This window comes from Mytilus edulis, chromosome 8 (genome assembly GCF_963676685.1).
Source record: "Mytilus edulis chromosome 8, xbMytEdul2.2, whole genome shotgun sequence".
In the NCBI taxonomy this organism is placed as follows: domain Eukaryota; kingdom Metazoa; phylum Mollusca; class Bivalvia; order Mytilida; family Mytilidae; genus Mytilus; species Mytilus edulis.
Window position 1 is genome coordinate 22,894,787 of NC_092351.1, and position 26,977 is coordinate 22,921,763.

Consider the following 26,977-nt stretch of genomic DNA (forward strand, 5'->3'; position numbering starts at 1 on the left):
ATCATCTGTTTAGGCATTGTTGTTAATAAATTTGAGTAATGTTAACTGAGGAATTTATAATTGACTTTTATATAATTCATAAGGAGAACACTTAAAATGTAATTATAGCTTTAAAATGCTGGAGATCATAACATATAAGGGACTTAGATCTAAATGTAGAACACAAGTACTAGGAGTAATTCTGGCGAAAAAATAATTCAACACTGCTACAAGAAATATTAAAGTCAATGGACAAAAAGGCAACTAAGCACTGGAGGCGTCATTAATCCTGAAATCGTACAACCTCCAATATGGTGTACATCAGAATTGCACCTTATGTGTATTCTTTGTAAGACGGAAAATTCAATTAGTCATAAGAACATGTCTAGCTAATCTCCTTGTCAAACTATGGATGGAATTGTCAAACTCAATCTAGGAAACCCTTTCATTTATTATATAAGGCGATGCGTACAGTCAGCTTGGCAATCTCATATTCAAAAAAAGTTCCTTCAATTATGGGATTCAACCATATGAGCCATTTTGTCGTGGAACCATATCCATATTATGCATATGCCCACAACAACGATGCATCGATTACAAAGAATTTATTAAAATCAAATGAAGAATATATTAAGCAATGGATAAAGGACGACGACATATTAATATTCGACAGAGGTTGAGATATGCTCTAACTTTCCTGGAGGGATCGAAATTTAAAGTTGAGATGTCTTGTTTCATCAAGAAAGGAAAACAACATCATACAACCGAGGAAGCAATCTATTCTGACCTCATGAGAAAACTTCGTTGGGTAGTTGACAACGCCAAAGGATATATTACACAGGGACGTTTCTGCGTTTATTAACTGCTTCCACGCTCCACTGATTAATGACTTTTGCCATGAAGATCTTGGTCAGTCTTAGCTGAATAGAGCACAGCGTGGTAATCATGTTCGGAAGTACGCTGGGGACAATAATCGTATTCTTAAAATGGCTACCTATTCAGGAGTAAATGGCACGGGAAAAGTTTAGATTTGCTTAAACTAACGCCCCAAAAAAATCAAAGATATAACAATAAGAGTATATCATCTGAAACAGGCCTATAGATATACAGAAAGCCATCTGTCTGTTGACATGTACATGTTCCAGATTTGAAGTGGCCGACGAGACAGGTTTAATAATTTGTCTCTAGTTATAATTTTTGGGTGTCCATGTTTAGTTCTTTTAATTCCTCTGATATTATTTGTCTCTTTGCTCACTTTATTAATTAACCTCTTTTGTTTGTTTTGTTTAAAAAAATAATAAAGGTGGCCCTTTTAACTTAAAGAGGGATTGACTTGGTTGTGTAGCATATTCCGGTAAAGTCTTAACAAACGATGGGGACATATGGTTGACGAGCAGACATGTAGACAAACAGGTAGGGAGGTCCATTTTGGGAAAAACTTCTGCAATAGGTTTTAAACGAATAGAATTGCAACAAAAAATATTTATATTCCTACCTATTTTTAACATTCAACTGAATTTACTGACCAAAAAATTGTATTATTATTATCCCTTAGTACCTTGTTTACACATAACAAAGTTAAATGAATTAAAAGCAGCAGTAATATTTCTTTGTTTTTATTTAAAATCTGAATTTACAAATACAAATACAAATATTTATTATTATAATAGTTGTTGTTCATACTGTAAATTATTTCTTTGATTTATTCATTTTCCCCCTTAAACACGTCAAGTCTGTTTTATATACTGCATTCTCTGAAATTATAAAATATAGTATGTACTAGTATGATAAAGGTTAAAAATATAGTATGTACTGGTATAATAAAGGTTAACAAAACACCATTATATTCGACATTCTTTGGAAATTCTTTACTTCAAACCGAAACGAAATGAGGTTTGAAATTCAACCTGCATACGTTTGTTTATATGAACTACGTATTTAAAATTTTGAAAGACAAAAACATATCTACATATAATCATATGTGCACTTGTAAAATCTAGGAGGGGAAGGGGGGCATACAGCATAGAAAGAAAAGCTATAGTCCGATTTGATTTTTGGTCATTGGCATATAAAGGTAATCAGTTTTAATTTTTTGGTGATTGTGAAGATAATGTATATATAATGATTCAAATAAACTGGTATGCATGTTCTATTCATCAAACTATTCAGGTAAATCACTCAACCTAGTGCAGTTTCGAATCTCTCTTATAATGTCGAACTTGATAAAGATAGACATTTTGGCCTAAACACATTCTTTAACAAGACTCGATTTATAATATACTGTACAGCAGACATAGGTGTTTCCATGTGTTATAATGGCTAAAAATCACAATATAAACTTCTCACTTCGGAACAGAACCCATTATACAGATTCTTACTTTATACAGTGATATAATCAATCATTATTCTTTATGCAAATTACATGTATTATTCATTAATTTTATTATACACGAAGCATTTGTAACTTTTCACAAGCCATGTCTAAGCTCTGTCTACCCATAGCAACATGTTATTATATTAGCAAGGATTTTGATGCCGAAAATTAACACCTGCCGCGGACGGAAATGTGCCTATTCGAAACAATGTACTTCCGCTACGGCCGAGGTTTGCCGATTCTTATTTCTACATCATTTTTGTCGTTTTTTTGTTAACTATCTGAATTTACAACCTTATTTGTTTTTACAATTGTCCTACTAATAAAATATTGCACACTGAAATCATAAGGTATACGGTATAATAATTACATTAGATGTATGTTTCATTATAATACGTTATTCTGATTGGCTAACTAGCAATCTCGTGATATTCCTTAATCAATTGCATTACACAATGCAACTTTTCATTCATGATGACACGAGGTCCCACAATAAAGTGCACAGGTAAATGAAATAAATTCTTGATAAAAGGCGTGTTGTCATGATCCTATAGGTAAAAATATAATTATAAGTATTGAATGCTTTTTTTTTGTAACTTTATAGGGTTGTATAAGCGTTGACCGTGCGCACATTTTAGTATGAAGCGCTTCCGCGCTTCATACAAAATGTACTTCGGTCAACGCTTTTACACTCCAATAAATTTACAAAAAAGAGCATTCAATTCTTAAATAAAAACATACTGCCTTAGATGAAGGTGTTAGAAAGAGAAACGCGCTCCATGAAAAAGTTATCACCCACGTTAATCTACCCTGACACCATTATCCAAGGGCAGTATGGTTATAATAGCAAATTGAAATGTACATACATCCGTGTGTAAGATTTTGACCTACCGGAGAAACTGTCCTCTCTCTATTGCACTCTGATGGGATATTAAACACTGATGGGTCTTTTATTCCTTCGGTTAATCCGATGAAGCCAACATCGGCAAAGCCGTTGGCCAATTGCTGTTGTTCTCCCACAGGGACACATGATCCTTTAGTGACACTTAATTCCATTTTCTTACCATCTACCATAAATTCATAAACATCAATCTCGTACTTGTTATCACCAATTCCATAATAGGTAGAAAGCACCAGTTTAGCATCAGCTGGAATAACAAAATTAGTTCTCTTAATCTGGTATTTACGGGTTATATTTATCGAATACCTAAACAGCGGTTACGTCCTCTTTACTACTCTACATTGACTTTAATGATAGTTTAGCGAAGCAACGTCACCACTGTTTCGGAGTTTGATACTTTATCAGAGTTATCTTAATCTGGTATTTACAGATTATACTGTATCAGAGTTCTCCTGAGGAAAGACCTACTGATTTACATGTCAACACCGTTTGTGTTTCGCTCCTGTTTGCTATAACCCTACAATTATCTTTGCAGTCCAAATGTTTAATTTGCTCTAATATTTTCATAAAAGTATTTCCTGTTGTTCGAGTTCGTGTTCTACAAATATAGTCTTAGTATTATATTGAGTGTTTCTTTAAATGTACTATTCTGACTACTGCTTTCCTTCAAATTTTACTATTTAAGAGGTCCTATTAGTCATATCAGTAGCATTTACATTTTTGTATATTAAAATATGAAAAATATGTGGGAAAAAATTGTTGTTGAAAGTAAAAGTAGTGTTTTGACAAAACTGAAAATAGGGTAGAAATATGCCTTTGGCATTTTTTTAATGTTCAAATCCAACATTGGCATGTCCATATAACTACTAGTATCAAAAGAAAAAGCAGAAATGAATTACCATGGGACAAACATATTCATATTAGAAAACAACAGTAACATTAACTTCATGCTTGAATCTGTGCAATTTTTTTAACCGTATCCTTTTACAAAGAATTGCATTCTAACTAATAATTAGTATAATTTTAGTCTAAGGCCTTAATGTCAGTACAAAATTGCTTCATATATACTGATACTGGTTAATTTTATTTACGTGATATATAAATGTTTAAGATGACTATACATTTATAATGCGGATAACTAACTGTACATAAGTTAATCAATCATGTACAAAACTCACATGGTACACAGTTAAGTTTCCCTGGAGCTGGATATGGAGGTAAGTCGGCTGTCACGCATTTCCCATTGTAAACAGTGTAAATTTTGCCCTGTAAGAAGCGGAAGAAAGTTTTGCAATATATGAAACTATAATTCATCATGTTGTGAATGCAATTAACAGTTTGAAAGCTTTGTTTGAAAGAAAACAATAACAAACTAAAGCTAAAAAAACCTACTCAATTCAGTAATAAAAACAAGATGCAACCAAACTTGCAAGTCTTGATTTTATTGTGAACCAGTATAGTTCTATAAACTAAAGAGGAAATTGAAAAGTTGTCTCGACAAATTTATGTATTTTGATGAAGGGACAAAATATGTTAATTGGTAGATTTCTTTTAATGCACGACAATTTGTGAACGAATGTGTGTTAACAACATGAAAGGTTAATCATAGTGTACAGGATCTACTCACCGTTCCAGATCAAAGCCGATTCTTGTGTGGGGTAAGGTTTACTCAGTCTATGGTTTTCTATGTATCGGTTCAAGTAGACAGTGTTTTTTTTTTATCTCGACGTGTGAGTTTTGAATGGTGTTTTTTTTTATGTGTGAGAAAAGAGACTTACAGCTGAATAATCGTTGAGAATATGTTGTTTAACTTGCTGACCGTTCCAATTGCTATATCCTCTGACGACTACTTTGTTTATATTGGCATCAACAGACATATTCAAAAGTCCCTAGAAGATTCAAAGTAGATTATCATTTGATTATACCATATACTATATATTCTTTGAGTGTTATATATTAGAATTTGCATGTTTTCCAGAAATTTATAGATTAAACAACACGACATCCATACACCAGAAAAACCCATGTCGAAAGAAGATTAAATCGTTCCTGTCACCATAATAGCAATAACACGTTTTTCGTAAGTAAGTCCCGAATTTGACTTTGTTGTTTTCTATTATTATTCGGGGACTAACGGAAAGAAAAGAACATAATATTAGCACTAAGAAATACTTAAAAAGATAAAAATGAGTAATCGGTTTATATAAGGAACATTTCCGGACATTGTAAGTCTTGAAACTAAACATGTAAAAGTAAATGTACCTAAAACATTCTATCTGAATGCAAACAAATTGTATGAAAATGCCTTAAATATATGCCAAACAGTGATATTGGGTAACACGATATCACGTGACATGTAATAACTCAATTAGTTTTCTTTTAATTGCAATAAAAGACGAATAACCCTTAAAAATTTACGCCAGAGGTGAATAACCTTATTTATCAAATACTACGATTAAAACAGCCCTAATACTACCAAAACTGCATGTGTCATACTGTTGACGTCGTCCTGGTCATATAAATCATGTGATCTATATTGTTTTTCGGCTCGGTCCAATATTTTCAATACGGACTGGCAATGAATCCTGAATTACATGTAAACATATATTGTGGATGTAATTCAGGATTCAATGCCAGTCCGTATTGGAAATATTGGCCTTATTTTCACATCATTGCCAGTCCGTATTGGAAATTTTCGCCTTGTTTTCACATCATTGCCAGTCCTTATTCGGAATATTGGCCTTATATTCACATTTGATGTATGAACAAGTCTGTATTGAACAAGTTGGATTGTTTAATAAAAGTGTTATGAACTGACTTTTTCGGTATTTGCACTTGTATAGGTTCTCGGTCATCCCTACGGGTCTCGAGGCCAATACAATAAACTTTGAATCTATACTAGTGCCAATACAGAAACAGTCAGTTAATTATACTATAATATTATTCACCGGCGAATCACCATATGATTTAATTGGTACACGTTTTATTTTCTCTCGGTATAATAGAAGGAAGTTATTCGAAAAAGTGTGCGCACTGTTTGCTTTGAGATAATAAAAATGTTACCAAATTTGATAAAATGGCTTACTGTATATTTGTTCAAAATTAATGTAGTACTAAGTAAGATGTGATAACAACTACGTAGATAAATGTTATTGAGTAACATCATTGTGAATAATTAATGTAACTGAGATAATTTAAAGCATACTTGTATTAAACATTTGCAACATTTAGTAAATAACTTTCTTATTTTTCACGGAACACATTCGTCGTATTTGAAAAATAAAAGAAGAAAGTACTCACTCTACCCTCTCCGCCTGTACCATTGATCTGTACTCCTCCATGTACACCCTGATACCCCTCCCACTGGGCAGGTCCACAACAAGAGGACGCTAACTGAACAAAAACTGCAAAAACGGCGATAGTTAACATTATTCGTTTATCAATAGTGACTACTGCGATACTTTTGAATAGAATTTTAACCAGAGTATTTATAGTAGTATCTTATCAACATTCCAGCGATACGTGGCTATGAGTGACAATCATATGCATTATTGACCTTCACTGTAGATTGCCTTTAAAATTGTTCATAGTTATTTCAAAATATCTTACTGGGGAATTCCGTCTGCAAATCGTCCTATTAATTGACAATGTATAGTATCAAGACTTAAACATGAAGCAGTTTTTGTTACATTTTCTGACATTAAAATGATAACTTATTCGATAATCATTTTTTTTTTAAATTTTTATAAGACAAGAAAGTATATTGGGTACCACAATAACTCATCCATAAAAACACCCTACTAGGACATAAGCAATGCAACGAATAAAGCGTACACATTAGAAGCAAAATCAAAATGTTTCCAGTTTGAGAACTACAACAAAATACTGTACCCATTTTAAAACATAAAAAATAATGTTAAACCAAATTGACCATTTGTTTTAAAAAAACAAAATTGTCTTTATATGAATTAAATAGCGGAATTTCAAAGTTAAACCCATTTTTTACCACTGACTAACACATAAAACACCTCATAAACCAATTATTGTAAAAATGTCGTACGAGTACGGTTTGGACCGTATGCGAACTTTTTCAAAATACTCATACGCGTACGGTCTGACTGATATTAAGAAGTTGGTCAAGATTACTAGATATAAATGCATATAACAGATCAACATAACTTATTGATATAAAAAAGTTCAATTGTAATTGAAATAAAAACTTTGTATTTTGTCTTTTTAAAAAATCCACGCTAATTAAATCTGTTAATCTCTTGTTTTAAGCTGGTATGGGAGTCTAAACTAAAAATGATAGAATTTGCTCTTACTTGGCCAAAACGTAGTTTCTATTGATATATGTTGAAAAATATAGTAAAAATGATAGGTCACCTCGCATTTTCTCAAGCTACAGGACGTGACAAAATGACACATTTTGTATGGATTATACAGGACGTGACAAAATGACACATTTTGTATGGATTAAACAGGAAAAAACACCAATTTGTGATTAGAAACTAAACAAAATGATAGAATTGTTCAATACTTAAGGAAAAGATAGCTTTCAGACAATACTTTGAGGATATCAAAAGAAAAGATAGGGTCACCGTACGTTTTTTCCGGCTAAAATACAAAATCGGTAAATTTCATGTAGAATCCTTCAGAAAATGCACTGTTTTAGAGTTACCTCCCCTTAACATGCTTAAAATGCCAACTTAAAAAAACATATACAAACAACCAAAAATAATCAACATTTGCAAAAATATTAATGTTTATAAGTTATATTCTTATAAATTGGTTCTTTTAAATGAAAATTCACATTAAATATCTGCATTCCTGCATCAAATTTTGCTAACTTGATAGAAAATCTGGACTTTTGGTTCTCTGTTTTTTACAATCCAAGATGGAGGAAGACACCCATACCACCTTCAGCATGTTGATTAGTAATACATTAATTGAATTATGCAATTATTCTCACTGAAAATGATGATATCGGAAGTAAACATAATGTGGGAGGACAATTGTTTAGAATATTTAGCAACTTTACAGCAAAATGCAAATGCAAAGGAACATGCATGAACTTGAAGCATGTAAATATAAAATAAATATTACGTTACTTGTACGTGGTAGCAAGTTTCACCTTGGGCGATAGTAACAAAATAGAATTAAGATATACAATCAAACAAATATTTAATTTCAATTGTTAGTTTGTTCATTTTATCCATCCAATTGTAATAATAACAATTTGTAAAACTGAAAAAAAGGTTGTGAAAAATGTTTTTTAAATTTAACCCATGTGATCCAATAACATGTATGTTCAGCTCGTACAGGACCATACGCGTATACTCATACGGTCCGGACCGTATGCGTATGGTCCAAATACTCATATGGTCTGGAACATATATATCGTATTAGGTCACTACCACATTGCTTAACAAATTTATGGTAACGACTATCCAAACATGATGTATATAGATAAGTGGCCTATCAAAATGTTTGTTTTCTGTCAACATTAGAAGGTGGGATTGAGCACTCACAGTATTTTCGTAACTTAATGTATCATTAATGAACGTTATAAAGTTGTTGTATTTTACAATGGTTTTGACGTCAAGAGTTCAAAATAACCCTGTGTCTCGACTGCCTTCGCTGCTCGTAGTGTAAAAAATGAAAAGTTTGATACGTTTTAATATAATGGAATTTTTGTCGTCGATATGTTAATTTCATTTGCAACTTATTGAACCCTATTCTAGTATATTTTTTTCGAAAGCAAAGCTCAAAAACAATACAGTATCTCCTTAATGGCAAATTGGACGCCATTTAAATACCATAACTGTAACAAAATCGATTTTAAAAAAGGAATTGTTTAAAAACCAGCTTTGATTAGTTTCATATTTTTTATGATGTGTACATTCATATCTTAAACTGTTTTGCATTTTCCGCCTCATATTGTTATCGACCACCGCTCAAGCAATTAAAAGTATATCATGTTAATCGAGGACTCAATATACATATTTAGTTTCGCCGTCAAAGCCGTTGATCATTGTTTAATTTTTCGTACATACTTGTATCCAATTAAGTCTCTGATGAGTAGAAAAAATGCATCCCGAAGGAATAGACTAGAAGAGAAACATTCAAACTTTGTGGCAGTTATCTATTCCATTTATTCACTCTCCGGTTTACACCAGTATCAGCAGCTTGACACAGGTATAGAGAGCTGTCTATTGATGGAGACTATGTTGCTCTCTGGATGTCGTTTGATTACGCTCAGCTGCTACCCAAATGAAGTAAAACTATCTTATAATAGAGAATTTCAAAACACAAGGAGCGCCACTTTGCTTTGTCAGTCGAAAATAGGATATATATTTTCATTCAGATTGATGAATTGTGTTGATTGGCCAGCAACATTTTGATAGACTAGTATATAGTAGACGAAACGCGCGTCTGGCGTATAAAATTATAATCCTGGTACTTTTGATAACTATATACCCATACATATAACAACATTATTTAAAAGGATTATCTAGTAGGTAATAAACGCATATAGATATCGAATCTGAATAACAGCCAAACATATATTTATCAAAATTACCATACTTATAATTTGATAGGAGAGACATTGTTTTGTAGTTTTGTCTAGTTAAGATGCATGCGTAGTAATGAAATGAAAATAATTGAAAGTTTAAATCAAATAGAGTATTGAAGAGCATTAAAAACCAAAGTCATCGAAGAGAGGTACCAATCATAAAAGAATAATCAATCTCGCCTAATGGAAGTCATTGTGTCACAACAACTGAGTAGGGACTTTGTTTGACTTTAGAACGTAGAACTTATCCAACTTGTAATTTTCCTTACAAATATTGCTATATTATAGTTATCATTATGTACATCTCTGTTGCAGTGTTAAGCATTAGCGTTTTTTTTTCATTTATTTTCTGTCAAAATGTTAAACAAGTGCAACGCTGATGAATTTTCCGAAAATCTATAATATGTAGAAACCATTGTTTTTTTTTTTATAAATTTGATTAATGTAAATTGAGGAAATTCATAATCGACTTTTATAATTTCATAAGAGGAACACTTTAATAATTGTTTAATGAAATTAAAGCTTTAAAATTTCCGTCTAATAATTGAGAAAATAATTTATATGGGAATTTGATCTATATATTTAAATATTTTTTCATTTCGACATGTACGTCTATGTGTAGTAATAATTTGCTTCTACTTTTACATCTACTTATTAAATGTCTAGAAAGTTGCAGCAAAATGACACACTTGCTAAAATCGATGTAGCAAATTTAAAATTACAACAATCCCTTGTATCCTTCAACATGTACAGCATGTCTGTTTCCTGTCACTCTCCTTTCTACAAGTATCAAATATGCATGTTTCCGTCCCTGTTTCAAGTATACCTATATATTTAGATATTTTATAGATCCACTAGTAAAGACTGCATTCGAATCATCATTAACATATTGAAAATGTTCGTACATTTTGTTGTTGGTTTACTGGTTGTGACACAACATGTGTACACCTCAACACCATGCTGCATGCCAGATAAATTTGAATCACACGAGTATGTAGAAGCACGTATCATCAACATGGCCAAGTCAACTTATTTACAAACGGTAAAATATTGATATTGAATTCATGATTTTTTTTATTCATTTGTGACTATTTAATGTATTTGTCTTATGTTTCTTATTAAAAATCAAATTAACGAAATGATATCATAAATATAATAAAAAATAAGAACAAAAACAAAGGATAATGAACATGTAGGTCAAAGTCGGACAGATAATACTTTTGTCAAAAGGAAAAGAAATACTGTGGATTCATTAATATTCGTTGGATACCAATTTTCGTGGATTTCGTGGGAACAGAGAAAACCACGAATTTAAATGTTCAACTACAGATTTTCTAAAGGAATGTATTCAAACCTTTCCAAAAACCACGAATTTAAATATCCACGAATATGCAAGTTTTCCTCAATCTACGAAAATCGGTATCCACGAACATAAATGAATCCACAGTAATCAACCACCAAGATCATTTCCCGAAGCATATGTTTAAGAAATATGACTAAGCCTATAACAATTGAAGATAGACAAGGTGTGATCATTTGTTTTAGGCAAATATGAATATATCGTATGATTTTACGAGCAAGAAAACAGTGACGTTTGTATATAACATAAAGGCAGACGGAAAAGTTTTACCGCCATTGTCTACACTTGTCGATTATGAGGCGGTAAGTACAAAAAAATATTTTATATGAATGTACACATCATAAATATTATGAAAATAAACAAATCTACTCTTTAAACAAAATAAAAACATATCTATTTATATAAATAAAGGCAACAGTAGTATACCGCTGTTCAAAACTCATAAATCCATGGACAAAAAACAACATCGGGGTAACAAACTAAAACCGAAAAAATATATAATAGTATTTATTGGGCGCTCATTATGTCAAACAAGGAGACACTGTAGTGTATGTTTAGCTTTGCATACGAAAAACATATACTAGTAAAGTGTTTCATTTTGCAAATCAAGTTAGCATTGCAACGCAAACTCTCTTATATGTTATAACGTATTAAAAATTAATTTCTTTACACTGACAGCAGCAAAAGCAGGCGAGACACAGGGTTATTTGGAACTCTTGACGTCATTTTATCTTGATCTATAATGATTTTTGTTTTTGCCAATTTATATTTTTAATCTAAACAAAAACACTAACTTAATATACTGATCTGGAATGATGTATTATACAATTCCTAGACTAGAATATTTAAAAAAAAATATTGTAAGACCTTCAAACACACACCATATAATTCTTAGGGTGAGTGATTATACTTATTATATAATTAAAACTATTATTTTTAAAATAACTAATAAATAATACACATGTATCATATATAACTTTCAATCATACACAATCATAACCAACAAATAAATTCAAACGCTTTAATTCAGGGAGTTGCTTACGTTGTTCAAAACAACAAGTGTACGAAGAGTGCAGTTCCTATAAAATTGCGACGTGCTTGTGTACCAGGTAAGAAAATAAATGTACTAGTTAAATATCTGCCAGGGTATTAATGGAGGATTTTTATATGTTACCATTATAATGAAGATGTGTATTTGAGAAAAATTAGATAGTACAAGATTAAATATCATTCAGGTGTTCAGTTTGTAGTCATTTCTTGTGCATATATTCAAGGTGACATTTCAATATGAGTAAAAGGAATATGGGTATACGTCATTGGGACACTAACATTTCAACGACGCACATGGTCAGAATTCGTGTAAAATGAAGCACGCAGTCTAAAGATATAAACAGGTGTATAAGCAAAATACTGAGATTTCGATAACACATGCAAATCATTAGGACATTTCACAAGACCACCATGACATCTCAATAACGCAGTCACCGATGGCTTTTTTTTCTCATTCTCTGTCTGAACTTGGTTATTGTAGTTCAAAAATTCAATGACATCTTAAATATATGCAGTTTAAAACTTACATTTAAGAGATGTGCCACTATTATTTAGAATATAGTTGATAGCAATATGATTGGATTTCTCCTCTTCTCTGGATCGCAATTTATCATCGAAATCGATTGATTACGAAAATGTCATTTGAAGCTAGTCATCCGTGTACATTTGTTTACAATTGACTGTCATCTAATCTTTGCTATTTTGTTTTGTTGTTGAACCCTGATATCAAACTCATATCAGTTGAAAATTCCGAGAAGAAATAAAAAGTGTTACGCCTGTTTTTAAAAAGTGGATGATGCAAAAGGAACAACCAACACTGAAGATTTCCGACAAAAGTTTGGCAAAAAAATAAAAAATAAATACACGTTTACAAAATACTGCAAAGAAAATAAAATACCGAGCAAAAAACCCTAACAAATGAGGTGGCTTAAGGTGTTCCGGAAGGACAAACAGGTTCACATGTGGCACCCGTCGTGTTGCTCATAGTCACTTTGAATTCGGTTTATATATATATCCTTGACTTAGGCCTAATTTCATAAATTATAGGTCCAATGATTTCATTATAGAAATGTTCAAGATTGTTGAAACTACACACTTTGGTGCTGGTTCAGAGATGTTAGCTGTACATAAATATCAGTCCAGCTATGGAAATAGTACAAGCAGTTTTACAGTTACAGCACAGAACTGTTATTACATCAGCTACGAAGCTTACGATTGTAAGATTATATATATTTGAAACGTCTAGTTACCTAACCAGAACAACAAAGATAAAATAAAACGCAAACTATACGCAAGAAAAAAAAATATAATTTAGTCACTGTTTTTAGTATGGACAATTTGAAAGATATAAATCGACAGAAGGTGCGATGCCTTCAAAATCAATTATATTTTTTTTTACCAATCCATGAATTAGACACAATATTAGCAGAAAAGTTTCAATAGGAAATTTTAATTGAAAGTTAATGAGGATACAGCTAGATGAGATTAAGTGTCCTCGTAAAACGTAACGCTTATAACGATTTAACTATATTTTTTTTAATTGATCCAACACATTTGCTTTTTATATGACCATACATTATCGGAATTTATAGCAAGTATAGTTATCTGCATATTGTAATTCAATTAATTCAGAACTAATTTTGTTTTCAATTGGTATAGATTATATCTTTCGTCGAAATTACGCTTACATGTTCATTTGTGTATAACAAAACATATTATATTGTGAATGAAATACATGATACACAATTAACGTTTAAAACAGCCCAAAGACCAGCAGAAAGACCACGTGGTGTAGTATTTGGAATCACACTAGGAATTAAAAATCCATCCGTCTTTAGTGTTCCTGCTCTATGTAAAAAGACAGCTGATCTGCAGGTAATATTCGGAAAAGGATACATATTGAACTAGAAAAAGCTTTGACAAATAGGTACTGAAGATCAGACTTTATTTTTATAATAGGAAGGATAATTTCGATGAAAGAAAAGGTTATCTTGATGTAACTTAAGATCATTGCTAACCTTACTGTAAATATGTGTTAATGAAAGTAAGATACGAATGTATCTCAAACAACGGGTTAAGATCATACATGTTCAACAGTGTTTTATTGACATTGTTGATAAATATTTTAATCTACCAAATCAGTGATTGAATTACTTCTATCATTACAATAATGTAATACAAAACTTGCAATCCCCTTCTCGCAACTCTATTCTCAAACAGAAAGGAGACCTGTTAACTACAACACTACACTGTCGTTACGACAACACTTGGGTAATTTATGTTGTATGCTGGGTTAAATCTGTTCCGACATACATATAGAAAATTTATCTATAAGGCTTACAATGCAATACACAAGCTTTCTATTCTATTTGCTGACTTTTCTAATTCTATTTCCATTTTCTAAACTGGATTGTTTGGTAGAAATCTAACGCGATTCAAAATTAACTTACAATGATCTTATTGGTTACTTTACAATATTTACTATAGTTTTACTTATTGGCTATTCAATTATTCGACCATATTTGAATATATATGTGCCTTCGAATGCGATTTAACGTTCTTTACCACGACCAATTTGTGGAACATAAGGGACTGCTTAACCTTTCTATTCAGGATTAATCCTATATTGTTTTCATTCAAAAATCATTTATAACGTTTAGTATATTCAGAAATACGTTTTTTTTAAGGTAGATTCAAGATATATCGCCATCTTGGATTGTACAATAGCAGAACACAATCGGTCTAGTTCTTTGCCTAAATCTGCAAATTTGGTTACTAAACTGTTTATTTGTATAAGGAAAATAAGAAAAATAAGAGGTTAATAAAATTGCATTTCTTAGATGTTTAAACAAAAACCAAATATGTGGGTATGTTTAGAATCAATTTTTTCAACTCAGCCATTTAAGGGGAGATTACTCTTTCGAAAAAAAATATATTGGAATGATATATGTAGCAAGAAAAAAAGCTCGGTGACAACATTTTTATTATTATTTTCTTAATGCATAATATAAAACCTATCTTCTCATATTTTATTTTAAAATTCTATCTCATAGATTAAATTGTATGCACAAAATGTGTTTTTTCGTGAACAATCTATGAAAATTTAGGAAATTTTGCACGACTTGTAAAATAAAAAAAAAAACGCACGGTGACCTATACTTTTTATTACATTGTTGAAAAGCAAAAAAAGAATCTTAAGTTTGGCAAAGTAAATTCTATCTGAGGCAATATATACCGATTAACTACCTTAAAAAGTCTAAGTATTTATAATCGGAAGCAATAATTCACTTGAGCCGCGCGATAATCAATATTTTCTCACAAGTTACTTTGAAGTTTAAATCATATATCCCAACAACTTAGAAATAAAACAAAAATAGAAAAAAAAATATTCAATCATGCAATATGCACTTTGATGATTCAAACGAGAACATTAACTAATTTAACCAATGATTGTTTCATTAGTTGCTATTGGCTTTAAACTAGCTGTCAGTAACTGCAAGTACTCTTAGATCTGTACTTAGTGTTTTTTTGTTGTTGTGGAAATGTATAAATATCCTGCCACGTCCGGTATTAGTTTTGTACCTGTTGTAATTCAGTGGTTGTCGTTTGTTGTTGTATATCATATTTTTTTTGTGTGCATTGTTTTGTTCATTAATCAGGTCGTCAGTTTTCTCGTTTGAATTATTTACATTTGTCATTTTTGGGGCCTTTTATTGCTGACTTTAGGGTATGTTTTTTAACAATATTTTTTACACAATATATGGTGCATCATTTCCGCATATCACTGTTATATCTATATCTTCTTTTTTATTAACTTTTCACTATTTTTCTTTTCAGGATATACCAGAATACCAGGCAGGCAAATTCCATCCTTTTGTTTGACGAGAAAGAAAACAATTCTTCGACTTACATGTTTATGTCTCTCAGTTTCTTAACATGGAACAAAATAACAATTCTCCAAAAACAATTTGTGAAGATGAAATCTATCAGATGATGCCTTTGACACTAACAATATGTATACGCACATGTAATTTTTATTTAAGAAATCGATCTTAAATTTTATTCCTATTTAGAAGGGAAGAAATTGACTTTTTGTGAAACTTTCATGTTTTTTAATTTGAATATACAGTGCAATGATCATCTTTTATATATTAACAATAACCCTCAAATTTTATAACAAATTGTTAAAGGTATCATAATTTTCTCATTAGGACTGATGTTTTTTTTGTATTTGTTTTTTAATACTAGTAGTTGAAACTTTAATTAAATGTTCTTTTTGTCTTGTTTTGGTAAATAGCTTGTTTATATGCCTACAAGTGATATGGCGAAAAAGGTTACCATGCTCTGGTACAATTGATACCATTGAAAAATAATATTTTGTCGCAAATGGTACAGCTGAAACTTATAAATTAAACTAGAAGGACCCCAATTCTTAATGGCAGTGTGCCCTTAAATCTCGGTACTTGGCTAATCAACTTCATACTTTGTTTAGCCTTTCAAAATTTTAATTGACCATCACTGATCAGTCTGTTGTAGACGAAACAAATACAATTGTCCAATAAAAGAATAGGACAGTTGAAATGTGTCAAAACCCTAGTAGCGAACCCAATATAAATAAAGTTTGGTTTAAGGGCATTATCATTTACTAAAATTGGAAAGATAAACGGAATGTTTATACAGAAGCATGTGTTGATTAATGAAAGTAAACTATATAGTGTTAATCCATGCAAATTAAAAAAAAACTAGTTTAAATACGTTTCTAAAAATGATAAGAACAAGGGTTGATCCTTTAAAATCGCATGAACTCCATGTCATGCGTAATGTTTAGATTCTCGAGCGCATGACAATGTCATCAGTACATGATATTGTCATTTGCAAAGGTCAGCATATTGCCATTATCATCTGCAAAAGTCAGCATATGTCAATGTCATCTAAAGATCAGGGTATGGCAATGCCATCTGTAGAGGTCGGCATATTGCTATGACATCTCAAACATCAGCACGTGTGTCATCTACAAATAAACTCACCATATACAAGGATGCATATTGGATGTCATCTATATAGGTTAGCATATGGCAATGCTAACTGGAAAGGTAGGAAAAAACTACAGGAATACAATGATGAGTTATCTTTTTCCATAAAGTTATAGATTTCATTGTTTATTGTTTAACGCTTACTTTGGGTTCATTTATTTTCGTGAGTACCAATTTTTGTGGATCAAGGAAAACTTAAATATTCTTTGATATTTAATTGCGTTGTTTTGCCGAACTTTGCATACAAGCCTATAAAACATTTGTTATTCGTTGAACATTTTAATTCGTGGTTCACCGATACCCACGAAATCCACGAACATTAATGAATTTACAGTATTTAATAGAAGATATAACCATTATGGAATATCGTATGCGCGTGTTTTGTAAAGAAAAATCGAAATCATACATTTATTATATCCAGATAAAAAGTAAAATAACAAAATACCGAACCGCAAGGAAATTTCAAAACGGAAATTCCCTTATCAAATGGCAAAATTAAAAACTCAAAACAAGGTTTTCTTTCGAGACAATCATGACCCTTTAAACTTTCAGACCTCTTACTGGATATGTGTATTTTTAGATAAAGTTTTAGTTCGTTTTCACCAACACGTGACAATGTCAAATCTAGATTTTAGTCGTGATTGCATTGTGTGTAATTTTAGAGACATGTCACACGAATCTTGTTGGTTAACGAAAATTAATTGTAATATAAATAAATAGGTGTTCCTTTACAGAAATCGTGATATCATTTGTCATAACGCAAATGTATATAGCAGAGAGACGAAAGATACACAGGAGAACATGTTAATGACGGAGAAGGAAGGACGAAGTACCTTAGCACCAATTTTATCGTTTTATCAAGTGTGTGTTTAGTCACAACACAATCGTTGATTAAACATACTTGTATTGTTACTTTCACTCCACATTTTATCTATTTTAAATTATCCCTTTAGAACTGAAACAGTCTTTTAATCCTCGACGTCATCTTGTAAAAATGTAGTTTTAGATTTGTAGATTTTAAAAATGTTTTATCTGTGTCGTCCGCGATGTCTTTCCGACTTGACTTAATCCACTTCGTCCCATGGGGGACATAGGGCGACCACAGTGGCTTTCCATCTTTTCTTGTCCTTGGCTAATTTCTTTTCTTCTCCCCATGTTTTCCCGATTTTCTGTAGATCAGATGTTAGATCTCTGCGCCTTGTGGATTTTGGTCGCCCTCTTTTACGATGACCGTGATGATTCCAATCTAACGCCTATCCAGTTACATTTGTGTTGTTTTTATGTAACGTGTGTCCAATCCATTTCCATCTACGTGTTGTAATCGTTCTTTCTATTGGTCCTTGTCTTGTCCTTTTCCATAATTCCTTGTTGCTAATGGTGTTTGGCCACTTGATTTCAATAATGTTTCGTAGACACCTGTTCATGAAAACTTGAAGTGTTTTAGTAAACGCAGCTGTTGACCCATAGAGAGGTATAGTTTTTAGATTTTAGTTGAAGATCCTGCTTTTGGTGTTTGTTCTGAGTACTTTGCTCCTCCAGCCTGGTTTAAGGATAGCAAAGGCGTGTTGTGCTTTTCTTTTTCTAGATTGAATGTCTTCAAATGCCCCTCCTGATGTACTGATGATACTTCCAAGATATGTAAATCCTCGGACGTCTACAATTTCAGCATCTCTGACTTTGGTTTTGTTAAGTTGATTTGCATTTACCGTCATAGATGTTGTCTCTTTTGCGTTTATGTACAGTCCTACTTGTTTTGCAGTTTTTTCAAGGTTGGTTGCTTGGTTTTATGAGTCTTCATGGCGATGGAAAAGCTGGCAGATATCGTCTGCAAAGTCAAGGTCTTCGAGGCATGACTGTAGTGTCCATTGAATACCCAGCTGAGGAGTATTGTATGATTCCTACTAACCCAAAATATAACCATCAGAAAAAGGAGAGGGGGAGTAAATATCCTTGCTTGACACCAGTTGATACAGGAAATGGGTATGTCAGGGTATCTGCATGGCTCACTTGACATGTAAAACCGTCATAGAGCTGTTGGATGACGGATATGATTTTTGTCAGGTATTCCATAATATCTAAAGTACTTGATGGTCTATACTATCAAAGGCACTCTCAAAATCTACAAATGTTAGGTATAGGACTATCTGCCAATCAATGGTTTGCTCAATGACGATTCTTAATGTGGCAATTTGGTCATTACATGATCTCTCTTGTCTGAAACCGGCCGGTTCATCTCTCATTAATTTATCACATTCTTTCTTTTATCTTCGTAGGATGATGTGAAAGGAGAGGGACGAAAGATACCAAAGGGACAGTCAAACTCATAAATCTAAAACAAACTGACAACGCCATGGCTAAAAATAAAAAAGACAAACAGAAAAACAATAGTACACACGGACACAACATAGAAAACTAAAGAACAAACAACACGAACCCCACCAAAAACTAGGGGTGATCTCAGGTGCTCCGGAAGGGTAAGCAGATCCTGCTCCACATGTGGCACCCGTCTTGTTGCTTAAGTGATTACAAATCCGGTAAATCCGATATCATTTGTGAAACGGTTATTCCATAACGGTCAACCAACTCGTGATGGCGTCCGTAAAATTCACGAAGGGATGATTTCAACTTCCCCATTTGGAACTCTTGGTTTAATAGCTTCCTTGTGAGCAGCAAACCTCTATCAAGAAAATCATGATAGGAAATGCAAGCACGGGAATATCGTATCAATTGGGAGATATATACCCCGTATGCAGGTGCTGCTGGAATGTTGCTACTTAGAAATGGAAAGTTCACAATTGGAAAGCTGAAATCATCTCTTTTGTCGTAAAGTTTTGTTTTCAACCGACCCTCATTGTCAATTTCTAGATGTAAGTCAAAATATGAAGCCGACTTAACTGTATCTGTAGTATCCTTTATCTCTAGTTCGATTGGATAGATGCGTTCCACATAGTCACCAAATTTTGAATTGTTTAGTGAAAGAACATCATCTATATAGCGGAAAGTAGAGTTAAAGGATATTGCTAACTTCTTATCTTTCTTCCTAAGAAGTTCCTACATGAAGTCAGCCTCATAATAATAAAGAAACAAGTCGGCGAGTAGAGGGGCACAGTTTGTTCCCATTGGAATGCCGACAGTCTGTTGAAAAACACGTCCTCCGAACGTAACAAATATGTTGTCAATCAAGAAATCAAGCATCTTGATAATATCAGTTTCAGAGAATTTTTTGTTTGAATCAGAGTGATTCTTTACAAAGTAGGATTTATCCCTCCCTAAGACAAGATACTTGTACCTACGTTGGCCATTCTTTTTTATGAAGCAAAGTAATATCAACTCTTTCAATTTGTCTTTTAGTTTGGAATGTGGAATACTTGTGTACAGGGTAGAAAAGTCAAATGTTTTAATACTGTTACAAGATGAAAGAGAGTTAGATTGTATGTACTCTAAAAGATCTTTTGAATTTTTAAGTATCCACATCTGATTCACGCCACCTCTAGAATAGGCAGTTTCACAATAACTTTGAAGCCCGTCTTTGATTGCTGATAAAATAGATGTTAATAATTTAGAAAGAGGTTTCGTGGAGCACTTGGAAGACCCAGCAATATACCGTTGTGTGTAAGGACACTTATGTAGTTTAGGTATCCAATACAGTGATGGAAGATCCAGTTCTTCATCTTTGGTTGAAATTCCAAAGGAACATAGAACAGACCTATGATTATCCAGGATTTCCTCTTTGGTAAGTGTCGTGAGGGTATATGTTGAGTTTCCAAGTGAATTGTCAATACCTAATTCGTTTACCAAGCAGTTGATGTAGTGACTTTTACACACAAAAACGATGTTATTTGGGGCTTTATCTGCGACATAGTGACATAGGACTTGGTAGTTTAATGATGATTCATTTACGCCAGTTATCAGGTATATGTTAGTCATTTTATATTTTGTTAAGTAGATGGAAAAGTTTATCAATACAGATGTTATCCATAGCTTCAGGGGGTATGTTGTCAATTCCTCCTGCTTTTCTATTTTTGTTAGTTGTTTTATTGCAGCATTTACCTCTGTTTTGGTTATATCTCTTGTCTTGATATTCAGAACCTTTCTTCCTACTATGTTAAGTGGGTCTGTTTAGTACTTCCTCAAAATGTTCTTTCCATCGTTTGAATTGTTCTTCGTTTTTTGTAATTACATGGCCACTTGTATCTTTAACTGGAGCGTTTGAGTTGCTTTTAATACTATGGCATCCATACAGTCTAGTACCGGCCAGTAACATATATAACATCGAACAATTTATATCTGCGAAGTGTGTTTGTCATGTCAATGGGAATAGGAGGAGTTCGATCATCGGCAAGGATCCGTCAACAAAGCCAACCTGATATTTACATTAAAATTAAACCATATGTTATGATACGAAAAGCAATGAAAAAGAAAGACATCGCAAATGATGATACAATTAACTGAGACACCTTTCTAGAGTGGTTTCATTATCGCAGATTCATGAAACGGTCTCGTACGAGCTCAACCCATTCAAGCCGATAGAAGTGCCGAGGAGTGCACCGCCTTGATACGTCGAACTTTAATCATAAATTTGGTGCTACCTATAGACAATTGACAATGTAAATAATAGTGTTTATGATGTTCATAGTGAAAATAATTATCTCATTAGTGATCTGTCTGGTTGTAATATATTTAGTGAACAACAATATAATGTAATAAAAAGATGCACTAATAATCATAAAACAATAAATATATCACCCAGTAATATACCGGTAGGCGGTAATACGTGTATTGATGAAATAGATGATCAGATAAATTTAATTTTTAATGTAAATGTTGAGATTGATGAGAATACAAATATTTTAGATGATGAGAGCCAACGCCTCATTCTAAGCAGTGAATCTTTAGATCTATATCTCAGGTAAAAGCTTAAACAGAAAGATGTGGTATGATTGCAGATTGTCAAGAGACCAAATGAAACAGAAATTAACAACTATAGGTCACTGTATGGCTTTCAACTATGAACAAAGCCCAAACCGCATAGTCAGCTTTGAAAGACACAGAAATGTTCAAATATGAACATGCTGAACTCTAGAACCGATAATCTTTAAAATACTATGATCAACAACTCCCAGGTTCCATTTCAAACAATTCATAATTCGTTCACTCCATCTTTGCCAACACAAACCCATTTTCAAAATGTACCTGTATATATCTTCAAACATACTTTCATCAGGGTATCGAGTATGCATATGCAACTCCGTTCTCAACATATTCCTGTAAATCCAATTAATCAATAAGGTCTTAACCTTTGACACAAATCTATTACTCCCGTTTATCTCTGACAAAATTATTATGTATCGTTTAAACATGGCTTAATCTACAAGTCAAAGACATATTGATTGAACGCCATCTTTTCACCAAAAGAGTTCCCATCCAATGCCAAATCCAACCAGTCAGCATTATTCTAATCGTAATCTTAGTAATGCCCAGGTTACTTACAACAATCGTAGAGGTCCAGCACATACACAGAGAACACATCCACCTTCTTACCGTGAATCAGTTTCAATGTGGTTTAACCATCGAGTTTGTACATCTTTATACTCTGATACTGCCGTTAAGTATAACAAAAATCGTAACTTGCTCGAAATCATTATTCAGAAGTAATTTGAGTCACACCAAATTATACTCGTCATCGATATGAATGCAACAATGTTACTCTCTCGACGTAATGATTCCGATAGACGTTTAAGATCTGTTATAGACAAATACAAACTATTCACTTATGCTTACATATTAACTTATCAGCATGCAATAGGATCATCCAATATTGACTATATTTTCAGTCATGCAGATGAAATTTGTCTGGAACTTGAGATATGTATATCAGAGAATACATCTAATACTCAGAAACCCATCATTGAAAGACCTGATCAAATGAAGACCTCTAGAGATCAACTGAAAAGTAATATTCTAGCTGCAGCTGTCAAAGCTATGCCATCTATACCATCTAGAAAATACGATTAACGGGACCAAAATAGAAGGGTAGTCCAATTACTTGATTAAGGCAATTTAATGCACAACAATTGGATTAAATTTGGCAGACCAACGAAGAATCAACCAATAATCAATGAACGCAAATCAATCAATAGACGTATCAGACTACACCAGCGACAGGACATGGCATGTGAGCGTAAACAATTTTATTGTCAAATTCTTTAATCGGGAAAGTTTACAACGTTTTTAAACTTCTCAGAAGGGGAGTATCAAATGCTATTTCAAAACCATAGGGCTTAATTAATGAAGGCAAACTTGTTATTGATCTTGACAAACACAGTACAAATTTGCAAGGTTCTATGAAGTCCTTGCCGTTCCAAAGCAAATTGAACAATTTTATTCTGACTATCAGGAAAATACTCAACTTCATATAGAGCTAATAAAAAAAACCATAAGGTAAAACACAGAATTCATGGAAAAACATAATATTGATTTGCTCAATGCAGAAATGTGAAAAAAATCAATAACTGGTTAACGCACTTCACATGATTGGTCAATTCCCTGTATGGTCAGATGTTTTATCCAGGAATAATATATAAAAAGCTTCAATTGTATCAAATGACTTCATATTGTCATATCAATTTGTAATGAAGGGCTTTAACAGGAAAATCCTTTTTTTTTTTTAAAGGAAAATGACTTTCAATTATTTTTCTTTCAATTAGTCTATATTGTTTTGTATTAATATCAATTTCTTTTGTGCGATAACAATTATCCGAGGTCATTTGATATTAACTAATTCCCGGATTCTTCAATGTTTTTTGTTTTAATCTTGTGATAATGTTGTGATCTTGTGTTTTTTCACATCTTATGATTAATCACATGCTTTAAATGATATATATATATATATCAATTCAAATCTTGTATTTTCATTCTATGACTGATATTTACACTGACACCATACATTTGTCTGAAGAGTAAAAATGTTCATGCTGGTAATTGGTTTACTTGTGTTATCGACATACATGCATACAGCTGAATCATGTTGTTGCATGCCAGAGAAATTTGAACTGCACGAATATGTGGAAGATATCTTCACTTGGCCATCAGCAATGATACAAACGGTATTATGTAATATTATCAATATATAAATACATTTTAATTTTTTATTAGATACGATTTAACAATATATGAAATTATAGCTAAATACAACCGAGAAATAAATCATATTTAGCCAAACCTTCTTTTTTATAAATCATAATAATATGATTTCCGTAAAATAAAGTTTCTTCGCGTATTAACTAGTAAAAGTTACACGTGATAAATATGATGCATTCAAAGCGCTTTTTTAAATAAAAGTTAATCAAGAACACTGAAAAACATTAAAAGCCAACAATGTTTAGATAATTAGCTAAATATACATAATGTGTATTTGTCATGGATGGATACGTTGTTTTCAAATATATGATCAAAATTGGCCATTAAAGAATAGTCAAAACAATCATATGCTTCTCTTGGGGGCATGAACATTATGTGAGGTTTGATTTTCCTGAAGAAATTATGCCTGTGGCGATCGAAGCAATGTAAGCTTAACTCAAAATCAAAGGAAAGTTTTAGAAAAACACGTATTGTTTTTCTTTTACTTCTTAGCATGTTTAACTTCTGTTATATTTGGTAGGAAGAAATAATAAAACAGGTGACAGAAGTAAAAACTATGACAAACAGCATGTTTGTTGTTCTTTTTCAGGGCTATGCAAATATTTCTTTTGACTTGGAAGTGAAAAAATCTGTATTTTTCTTCTATGACGTGAAACTAAATGGAAAAGACGTACCCACACCAACATATCTATTTGATCATTCTTCGGTAAGTACAACACATATCATGTATACTAGTATTTAACTGTTTCAACCACAGGACATCATCTTAACATGACATAATGTTGATGACATTTCAATTGTAGTAAAGTTTACCACAAAATAATAGAGATAAAATAGAAGAAATATAGTGTATACCTCATTATATGCAAATGATTTGATTTGTATCAATATTGTCTGTTTTATGCAACTTGAATCTAGTAAAATCCGGACTCATAGATTACGGGATATTACAAAGTATTAGTTTTGGCTACATGCTAGCTAGAAAAGGGTGTATAATGTTTTACATTGTGAGTACACTTCCACTGTACCAAATAATAAGGATTGATTGATCGATGATAAGTCTATGCCTTAGCATGATGGCCGTAGATATTATGACACAATTATAGTCGTGCGTAGAATGTATGCATATCAGAAGACGCGTTCCCGGTCGACGAACCTGATATTTCAAATCTCCATATCTTTTTTTGATATATTTCAAAAGGATTTTCGGATTTAGAACATATCTTGCCTCGCGATCTTGTTTAATGATAATTCGTACTGTCTATGTTTTAATGTCAAAGTGATCTTTCTTACTTGTGAAATTATGTTAATGTTTTGTTCAATAATCAAGATAGCCTCAGATAGATATTCTCCTCTTTTTTTAGGGCTTTGTTTCCAACTCCTTCTTTACATGTAATCCCAAACTATTGTGTAGTAGAAACACGTTTACTAATTCGTAATAATCATGATTATACATTTTATTTTAAGAAACTGGTAACTGTCAGCGTCCTATACTCTATATTGTTTGTATATTTTAGGGATTTGTGTACGTATATGATCTACGGTCTAAATATTGTAAAAAGATGCCTATCGGGAGAATGAACCCTGTATGCGTACCAGGTAATTAGCATTTAAGAGATATTTGTACCGAATAAAACGAACTAGTAAAATCTATATCAGTATCAATAAATGATCTTAGAAATACCGACTTACATTTGTCCTAAGGCCTTTTTCACATTAATAAACATATACTTTTGATACAATGATTTATTTTGAAATTCTTTATAGAACATTTTACCTTTTAAATTAGATTTAAAAAAGTTCATTTACATGAAGACACTATATTTACTTTGTTAATAATCTAAAAACTCTTAAGACAAAAAAAAAGTATCTTGGAAAGTTCTTTTATTGATAATGTTTTGTCACTTGATAAACCATATCTATATTATGAGTGCTTTTATCTCATTTGTTATACAGATATAATGTTTAGTTAAAGTAGAACAGTGCATTTTGTAATTTTTAAATATTGATCTCAGCATTTTTGTTAGACATTTTGTATTAAAGGGTAATTATTATCGTCTTAAACATCAAAATTGGAGGTAAATGTTATCAAATTGCTTAAGAGCAACAAAGACTTCGAATTAACTTGACCTTCATTTTAAAACTTCTGATGCTTTCATTCTTGCAGCAAATCAATCTACAGACACCACACATCTCGGCACAGGAAAAGAAACGCTATCTGTTAAGACATATCAGTCTACAGCTGGGAATCAAACAACTAGTACCACAGTAACGAAAGAGAAATGTTATCTCATCAGCTCCGAACTCAATGGTAAGATAATTGAAATAACTAGATATCATTGAGATGGGAGCCATCTCTGTGGGCCCCTCTGTGAATAATGTGCATTAAAAAATTGAATCTTTACAATAGGACATGGGTTTGTCAACTGAAATCAAAGTTTTTGACCTTGACCTTTGACCTAGGAAGTTGTAAATAAATTATGACACACCCTTTGGTGTTGGTTTATAAACAAGTCAAGTATAAACTTTGAAATGATAACGGTTCTTAAGATATAGAGCGGAC

At 32.2% G+C, this 26,977-nt stretch overlaps 4 protein-coding genes across 6 annotated transcripts in view; 2 read left to right on the forward strand and 2 right to left on the reverse strand.

Annotated features, from left to right (window-relative positions):
• Positions 1-21,130, reverse strand: part of LOC139485099 (sodium- and chloride-dependent glycine transporter 2-like) — a 124,290-nt gene extending 103,160 nt beyond the window's left edge. The window contains exon 1 of the mRNA XM_071269220.1: positions 20,564-21,130. The gene's annotated coding sequence lies outside the window, so the exon portion shown is untranslated. The remainder of the gene's footprint in view (positions 1-20,563) is intronic.
• On the reverse strand, positions 1,580-6,745 carry LOC139485097 (ependymin-related protein 1-like). The gene is made up of 5 exons (XM_071269216.1): positions 6,555-6,745; positions 5,033-5,143; positions 4,433-4,520; positions 3,245-3,501; positions 1,580-1,733 (listed from the first exon to the last, which is right to left on the reverse strand). Exons 1-5 carry the CDS (start codon positions 6,681-6,683, stop codon positions 1,707-1,709), a joined length of 612 nt encoding a protein of 203 aa, XP_071125317.1. The 5' UTR covers positions 6,684-6,745; the 3' UTR covers positions 1,580-1,706.
• LOC139485102 (uncharacterized) lies at positions 10,623-16,535 on the forward strand. The gene is made up of 6 exons (XM_071269225.1): positions 10,623-10,873; positions 11,377-11,493; positions 12,222-12,300; positions 13,309-13,458; positions 14,004-14,116; positions 16,079-16,535. The coding sequence occupies exons 1-6, from the start codon at positions 10,727-10,729 to the stop codon at positions 16,121-16,123; spliced, it is 651 nt and encodes a 216-aa protein (XP_071125326.1). The 5' UTR covers positions 10,623-10,726; the 3' UTR covers positions 16,124-16,535.
• A 3,000-nt stretch (positions 21,131-24,130) lies between the features above and the next one.
• Positions 24,131-26,977, forward strand: part of LOC139485104 (mammalian ependymin-related protein 1-like) — a 34,461-nt gene continuing 31,614 nt past the window's right edge. Inside the window, exons 1-4 of one of the 3 annotated variants that reach the window (XM_071269230.1) lie at positions 24,131-24,380; positions 25,004-25,120; positions 25,932-26,013; positions 26,582-26,725. In XM_071269230.1, coding sequence (XP_071125331.1) covers positions 24,240-24,380; positions 25,004-25,120; positions 25,932-26,013; positions 26,582-26,725 — 484 coding nt within the window. In that variant the 5' untranslated portion in view covers positions 24,131-24,239. The remainder of the gene's footprint in view (positions 24,381-25,003; positions 25,121-25,931; positions 26,014-26,581; positions 26,726-26,977) is intronic. The other 2 variants (XR_011655254.1, XM_071269229.1) reach the window with 2 other exon arrangements.

Excerpts from the sequence above, each read along its gene's own strand:
- LOC139485097 (XM_071269216.1), bottom strand. The coding sequence starts at position 6,683 with ATGTTAACTATCGCCGTTTTTGCAGTTTTTGTTCAGTTAGCGTCCTCT. Across the intron at positions 5,144-6,554 it reads GTACAGGCGGAGAGGGTAGA|GGACTTTTGAATATGTCTGT; the intron begins GTGAGTACTTTC and ends TGAATCTTCTAG. Across the intron at positions 3,502-4,432 it reads GAAACTTAACTGTGTACCAT|CTGATGCTAAACTGGTGCTT; the intron begins GTGAGTTTTGTA and ends TTGTTATTCCAG.
- LOC139485102 (XM_071269225.1), top strand. The coding sequence starts at position 10,727 with ATGTTCGTACATTTTGTTGTTGGTTTACTGGTTGTGACACAACATGTG. Across the intron at positions 12,301-13,308 it reads GCGACGTGCTTGTGTACCAG|AAATGTTCAAGATTGTTGAA; the intron begins GTAAGAAAATAA and ends ATTTCATTATAG. Across the intron at positions 13,459-14,003 it reads CAGCTACGAAGCTTACGATT|CCCAAAGACCAGCAGAAAGA; the intron begins GTAAGATTATAT and ends CGTTTAAAACAG.